General features: G+C 54.1%; 1 protein-coding gene across 1 annotated transcript; it reads right to left on the bottom strand.

Moving 5' to 3' along the window:
- Window positions 1–4,021: 4,021 nt before the first annotated feature.
- Window positions 4,022–6,835, bottom strand: LOC104397772 (angiopoietin-related protein 1-like). The gene is made up of 3 exons (XM_010007785.1): window positions 6,802–6,835; window positions 5,157–5,234; window positions 4,022–4,650 (listed from the first exon to the last, which is right to left on the bottom strand). The coding sequence occupies exons 1-3, from the start codon at window positions 6,833–6,835 to the stop codon at window positions 4,022–4,024; spliced, it is 741 nt and encodes a 246-aa protein (XP_010006087.1).
- Between the last annotated feature and the right edge of the window lie 1,007 nt (window positions 6,836–7,842).

Here is a 7,842-nt window from a genome sequence, read left to right as displayed (position 1 = left end):
CATCTGCTCTGCACCCGCTCGGCACGCGCTCTCCACCCGCGCTGCACCCGTGCTGCACCCGCTCTGCACCCGCACTGCACCCGCTCTGCACCAGCACTGCACCCGCTCTGCACCCGCTCTGCACTCGCGCTGCACCCGCGCTGCACCCGTGCTGCACCCGCTCTGCACCCGCACTGCACCCGCTCTGCACCAGCACTGCACCCGCTCTGCACCCGCTCTGCACTCGCGCTGCACCCGCGCTGCACCCGTGCTGCACCCGCTCTGCACCCGCACTGCACCCGCTCTGCACCAGCACTGCACCCGCACTGGGCACCCACACTGTACCTTCACTGCACCATGTCTGCCCAGTCCTGCAGCCCCCCCCCCATGCAGCCCCTTCCCACTGCACTGCCCTCTCCCCAGGCCTCAGGGCACTGCCCTTGTGGCCCCTGTGGACACCCTGGCACTGCTGCTCCCCTTGGCTCAGCGGCAAGAGCGAGCAGTGAGGCACCCTGCCCCTGTCTCCCTGCCCCTGTTTGTGCAGGTGCCCTTCATCCCTTGGGAGCTGCCTCCCTTGTGATGGGCACTCTCAGGGCACTGTGGTCACTCAGTGTTTACAAGGATTCAGAGACCTAAATAAAACAACTCAGAGAGCAGAAACCTGCCTGGGACCACCAGGACACTTCTGAGCCAGAAACTCCCCTTGTGTCCTTGCCCTGTTCTTGCTCTTTAAGTAAAAGATGCAGTGGAGAAGCTGGGGGGAAGCAGCAGAGCGGGAGCTCTGGGTGGAGTGAGGGGTTGGGGATTGGTTCTCTGGGGGTTCCACCTTAGTGAAAAGCAGAGCTGCAGGGAAAGGCATCTGCTTCCCCTGGAGCTGGGCTGCTCTGTCCTGGCCGTGGAGCAAATACCTGGTGGGAGGCAGCATTTCATGTCCACTGCTTGACTTGCAGTGTCACCTCAAATCACCACTGGGAGCTGGGGGAAGGGAAGCTGCCAGGGAGCTGCTGGTGGCTGGAGGTCCCTGTTGTTGGGCGGCCAGGACTGGGGAAGCATTTGGATGGGTAGCTTGGAGTAAGGAGTTGAGTGGATCTGGAGCTGTTGTAGGGGAGATGAAGACCTGTCAGTCTGGGGTGTATTGTGGTGGAGGGACAAGGTGGCAATGCAGAAACACCCACTAAACCCTGCCTCTCCTGGCCACAGCTTTTGATGAGCCTTGGAAGACAGCACTGCTGGGTGAAAATTGTTTGCTGCTTCATCACAGAATCCCAGAATAGTCATGGTTGGAAAGAACCTCTGAGGTCACCACATCCAACCATCAGCACAAAAAAAACCCCAATACACTACCCGAATAATCCGGGGGAAGCAGCAGAGCGGGAGCTCTGGGTGGAGTGAGGGGTTGGGGATTGGTTCTCTGGGGGTTCCACCTTAGTGAAAAGCAGAGCTGCAGGGAAAGGCATCTGCTTCCCCTGGAGCTGGGCTGCTCTGTCCTGGCCGTGGAGCAAATACCTGGTGGGAGGCAGCATTTCATGTCCACTGCTTGACTTGCAGTGTCACCTCAAATCACCACTGGGAGCTGGGGGAAGGGAAGCTGCCAGGGAGCTGCTGGTGGCTGGAGGTCCCTGTTGTTGGGCGGCCAGGACTGGGGAAGCATTTGGATGGGTAGCTTGGAGTAAGGAGTTGAGTGGATCTGGAGCTGTTGTAGGGGAGATGAAGACCTGTCAGTCTGGGGTGTATTGTGGTGGAGGGACAAGGTGGCAATGCAGAAACACCCACTAAACCCTGCCTCTCCTGGCCACAGCTTTTGATGAGCCTTGGAAGACAGCACTGCTGGGTGAAAATTGTTTGCTGCTTCATCACAGAATCCCAGAATAGTCATGGTTGGAAAGAACCTCTGAGGTCACCACATCCAACCATCAGCACAAAAAAAACCCCAATACACTACCCGAATAATCCCCCACACAACAAAACCCCAAACAAACACCACACACACTTCACCAAAAACTCCTCCACTTTGAGGGCACCAGGGGTGGGGAGGGGGCACCTCCTGACTGCCTTCCACCTGCTGCTGCCATCTCGTGCCCTTGGTGCAGGAGAGCTTCTCTTCCAGCCCATGCCAGGGCCACCAGGGAGCTGCCCTCTGTGCTGTGGGGCAGACATGGCCTTTCCTCAGGAGAAACGTCCCTCTGTGTCTGAGAGGGTAACCAAATCTGGGAGAGGCTGGAACACAGGAGGTTCCATGTGAATATCAGGAAGAGCTTCTTTGCTGTGAGAGTGACAGAGCCCTGGGCCAGGCTACCCAGAGTGGCTGTGGAGTCTCCTTCTCTGGAGACATTCCAACTCCCCTGGCCACGTTCCTGTGTGATGTTCTCTGGGTGCCCCTGCTCTGGCAGGGGGGTTGGGCTGGGGGATCTTTCCAGGTCCCTTCCAACCCCTGGGATTCTGGGATTCTGGGAGGCACTTCTGGGATTTCTAGCCCAACCTCTGCATGGCAGAGTTGATCCCCAGACCAGACCAGGCTGCAGAGGGCTACATCTCCCTGAATCTGGGGTGCATCCAAAGCCAAGTGGGGACTCCAGCCAGAGCAGAAGACTCTGGCATGGGCCAGAGGTCCTATCAGTCCTCTGTGCTCTGGCTTTGGGGTGCTCCATGCTTGGTGCTAGAGGCTTTCAGGAGAGCAAGGGCTGTTTTCAGCAGCAGTAGCCCTGAGTGCTCTTTTCCTTCAGACATCCAGATGTTCAGGGGCTCCCTGTGATCTGCAGGGCTGAGGACAGTTCTCTGGAGCAGGGCAAGGTACCTCCTGGCTTGGAGATCCTCCACTACTCACTTCTTTCAGCATTTTCTACTTTCTCAGACCTTTCTGGGTGGCTCCCAGTGGGCACTGGGCTCTACAGCCAGCAAGGTAGCTTTTCCCTTAGCTCTTGGTCCTGGAAGTGGAACTCACTGCTGGTGCTACCCCAAGACAAAGCCAGAAATGGTTTGTGAAGGTGAAAGTGCTTCTCAAACAGTTTGTCCTGTCAGTGCCAGAGTGTTGTGGGATGGAGGAGCCATTCTACAGCCTCACAGCATCAGCTCTGCACTTTTCCCAGCAAACATTCATCTAAACTGGTCTCAAAACCTTGGCTATGGTGAGCCCTGTAAGGAGCTCCTCCCTCGTTAGTGTCTCCTAATTTGAGACCTTACCTATTCCTCTTTTGCTTCCACTGAAGTTCACTGCTCCTCAGTCACAGGAGATAGATCTAGTGATGGCTTCAAAACCATGTCTCTGCAGGATCAAAGCATGACTATGCAGACAGACAAGAAGCAAGGAGCAGATCCTGGCAGGTGCAGCCCCTCAGCAGGAGTAGGATTTTGGCACCAGGACATTGCAGCAGCTTTGAGCCTGGACTGTGAACATAGTGATGATGTGGGATGGGTTCTGCCACACAACAGGCTCCTTCTGAGCCCTTCTGTGTAGCTCACAGTTCCTCTACCTCAGTGAAACTGGATTGAATTTTCTTACATCCATCCTCGTGAGAACCCTCAAAGCTCCAGTGCCTGACATGACACGACGTGGGTCTCGGTGGGAGCTCAGCAGAGATACAGACCAGACATTCCTTAATGGAGAAGGAGCTCAAGGAAGCAAATTTATTGGGATGCTTAACCAGAAACTGCAGGGAGACATGGAGTATATAGAATGTTGTGGTATGTAGTTTTTTTGCTTGCTGTGAGTTCTAGAGGCAGCCTGAGAAGCTGATGAGAAGTCACTCCAGGCTGAGTGTCCTTCTCCCACAGGGAAGGTACATGTGGAATCCACAGATATCACACGTGATTTTTTTTTTATTTATTCTTGATTATGAACAGAATGACAAGGAATCATTGGCAAGCACAGGGGGAGAGAGCTGAGCAGAGAGGGAGCCTGTACCCAGAGACGGCAACTGGGAAGTGGCCTTCCACTGCAACCTACTACCCTTGGGCTCCCCTCTCTGCTCCAGAAAGGCTCAAGCTCTTTGACCAGGCAGAACCTTCACAGAATGTCCAGTGTGGACAGCAGGGGGAAGAAGCACTAACAATAGGAAGCTGGTTTGATGAGGATAAGGGAGGATTTGCAGTTCCCTTTGCACAGGTTGCCCCAGGTCATTCCGCCCTTGAAATTCAGCCGCACAGAGTAACAGGCAGAGAACCACCACCCACCCTCGTAGCTGTAGGCACAGTTCTTGCTGTAGGTGTCCTGGTCCCGATCCTTTGTGGAGAACTTCATGTTGTCATGCATGGTGTTGGGGTTGTCCGAGGTCATGGCGTCCCCCGCCGTGCCCGAGTAGGAGCCCAGCCGCAGCCGGTACCCATGGGACTCATCTTCCACGCTGAACAGGTTGTAGTCTGCAAAGTTGATGTTGTCTGTGGAGTCCTGGATGACGAACCTGACCTGGTAGACCTTCTGCTTGGCGATCTGGTGGATGTACTCGGTGCCCAGCCAGTACTCGCTGCGCACGTTGCCGAAGCCGTACTGGTAGGTGCTCCAGGACTCGGCCCAGGTGACCGGCGTGTCCCTCTGGTTCCTCTGCAGGACGGTCCAGCCCCCGTTGGTCACGTTCATCTCGCAATACACCACGAGGTGGTGCAGCCCTTTGGGCTGGATGATGTAGACACCACTGTGGCTGCCAGGAGGCATCTCGCTGCAGTCCTTGGGCCAGCCTGGGGCAGGAGAGAGGGTTGTGAAATCCCACACCACAAGACACTGAGAGCACCTGGTGTTTCTGTTGTGCCTACACCCTATTGCACACACATCGTCGGGCTGTATTCACACCGTGTGCTCATAGGAGCACCTCACACTCTTGAAATGATCCCTCTGAGCGTTGGGCTTTGTAACTTCCCAAGACAGGGTTCAAACTGGTGGAGATGCCCTGCCAAAATGTCCTGTCCTGCTGAGACCAAACCCGGGGTTGCCTCCCCCCAGCCCATGGTGCAGCCTGGCAGGGCTGTGGTGGTTTCTCCATAGCACACGGGTGATGTCCCACCACACAGACAACTTTCTGGGTCAGAAAGCCATTTTCTGTTCCAGCATGGAGAACCTGGCACTCTACAGGCATCCCAGAGGGCCAGGTCCAGCCATGCATGTGGCTGAGAGCTCTCCACGAGCCTCTAAGTCTCCTGGCAGTGGTGAACCCTTCTGAGCAGATTCTGTTCTTGGGTAGACTCACCATGGCCTGCTGGTGGGTGGTGGGCAATGTCTCGGGCCTGTCGGACATGGGTCATAGGATCATGGTTGTCACCATCATCTGAATTTAAAAACAGAAGAGACAAGAGTGAGTGTTGAGAGTAGACACATCACATCCCTGCTGGGAGAGCATGATCTTCTACAGATGACATTCCTGTCCTCCTGGCATTGCTCCTCATGCCAGAGAAACTTACACCATTTCAGACATTGCTCTGTTGGTGGCTTGAGGGAATTTACATGGTGCTGGAATGGGGCAGATGCTTCCTTGGTGAGGATGATTTGTGCACACTGTGTAGGGGAAAGACTCCAAATGGTGGTGGCAACCCTGGGAAGGTGGCTGCTGAAGTGTAGGAGGAGCAGTTAGGAAAGGACTTGGGAAGGAGAGGGATTAGAGGAGGAAGAAACATGGGAGCAGACACAGGAAAACTGTGCAGGTGTCAGAAGGTGGAACAGGGATTCTGTTCAGCTGCTCCAAAGGGAATTTGAAGGGTGTTGCTGGAAGAGAGGATGGTTTGGGGTGAACTAATTCAAACCTTTTGGAAGGGCATCTTGTGTGTATTCATTGATGGCTACAAAAGAGAGGAATGAATAATAGCTTATGGAATCACAGAAGCCATTCCAGATGCCTAAACCTGCAGCTGCTGGTCTCTGACATGCTCAAACATCTACTCCTTGCTTTCCCTCTCAGTGCTGTCCTACCCCTGCCCTCCTGTGGTGTTTAACTCAAGCCTCTTGCACTGTCCAGAAGCCCCTTCCTTCTCTCACTGCACCCAGAGCACACTCCTTCCTGCAGACAGACTGCAGCTGTCATTTCCTCCTCCATTGTCTTCTGAATTTGGGGCTAAACCATCCCATTTTTCCGCCAGCTTTTTGAAGCCTTTCATTTTCACTCTCCCCACATGTGTCCTGAAGCCCACCAGGGAACGTGGGGATGGGCCTGAGCCCCAGTGGAGTGGGAAACTGTCATATAGTGTGGTCTGGAGGAGTTCCCTACCATGGTGTTTACTTTTACTCCAGCCATATGAAGCTGTTCACTCATGGTGGTTTTACAGGCCACCACTTGTCCCTGTTCCCTTCTGCCTTCCCCCCCCTCCATCTGGGACTCCTCTACAGGGGGAGAGCTTTGATCACTGCCCTGTCTCCCCCCCCTGTGTCTCCCTGCTTCCCCGTCCTGCCCTCGTGCTGCTCCTGTTTGCAGAGCACCCACCACTGGTCTGGGTGCGAGGTGAGTGTGAAGCACCCAGCAAACCCTCTTTCTCTACTCAGACCTGCAGTTCTTGGGGAAGCCCAAGCTCTGGTCTCAGCCACGAGTTCTCCCTGTGTAGTTGGCACCGTGACAAGTCACCTTCAGAAGGAAGTCTGGTGTGAAACCAGCAGCAAACGAACCCTGAGCTCTGCTGCCAAGAGCTCTTCTTCCTCCCTTGGAAGGGAACCAGCTCTTTCTGTCGTGTCATGCCCCATCCACAACCCCCAGTATGATTCCAGGAGCATTTTCATTCCTCCAGTGCACCCTGGGATCTGTGCCATCATCTGTCTGGCTGCTCTTTGCCTCTGCTTCTGACTCTTTGGTAACTTCACTCAGTTCCTCTTTGTATTCAGCTCTTTCTTGAATTCACTTCTCCACTGACCTTGTGATTTCCAGATGTAGCTACTGATCTCCATGTCCTCAAAGCAGGTGGTGACTGTTTGCCTTAACATCTTTATCACTGCTTCTCCACGGAGGGGACCATGGCCCAGAACACCCTTGGCATGGTCTTGCTGCCAATGAGACTGAACCTGTCTCTTCTCCTGGGACCCTGTGAACTCTGGACTATTGGACTCGTGAGCAGAAGAACTTCACACCACACAGGAGGAGAGACAGGCAGCAAGCAGAGGAGGACTCTGAGATGATTCTTGTTCCAGCAAGACAATGACAGGACAAAAGAGAAATGGTTTTAAACTGAAAGAGGGGAGATTTAGGTCAGACATCGGGAAGAAATTCTTCACCATCAGGGTTGTAAGGTGCTGGAACAGGTTGCCCAGGGAGGCTGTGGCTGCCCCATCCCTGGAGGTGTTCAAGGCCAGGTTGGATGAGGCTTGTGCAGCCTGGTCTGGTGGGAGGTGTCCCTGCCTATAGCAGGGGGTTGGAACCTGATGGTCTTTAAGGCCCCTTCCAACCTTCAGCATTCTGTGATTCTATGGTTCTAAGACAGCCTATATTGGCATTGTCCACACATAGAGGAAGCTGAAGTCCTGCCTCCATGTGACAGGCATGTGGTTAGACTGGTGAGTGGGTCCGTGTAGGATCTGACTGAATGTGCCCTTGTTTGCCACTCCTGATGGTGGTGGTGAACTTACCTGGCTGGGAGGACTCAGGAGGAACATTCATAATTTCATCCAACGTGCCATTGAGGAGATGCAAGTTCCTGATGTCTAAAGCAGGAAGAGACACTGCCAGGGCCACCAGGGAAGTGAACAGCAGGAGACAAAGGCTCTGGGTGGCTGAGATGGGAAGAGATTGGGAAAAGAAGAAAGAGATCAGAACTCTTCCATCAGAGAGCCACGAATCCCATTTGACTCCTTTACTTGCAGAGTAAAATAGGAAAACAATTATTTACATGTAGTTCTCCCTCTTGGAACCATAAACCCAAATTCACTCATTTACATGAGCCACCATGAACTCATCAGCA

Source organism: Chaetura pelagica, unplaced genomic scaffold (assembly GCF_000747805.2).
Source record: "Chaetura pelagica isolate M959 unplaced genomic scaffold, ChaPel_1.0 scaffold590, whole genome shotgun sequence".
NCBI classification, from domain to species: Eukaryota; Metazoa; Chordata; class Aves; order Apodiformes; family Apodidae; genus Chaetura; species Chaetura pelagica.
This window is presented reverse-complemented; position numbering and strand designations above follow the sequence as displayed.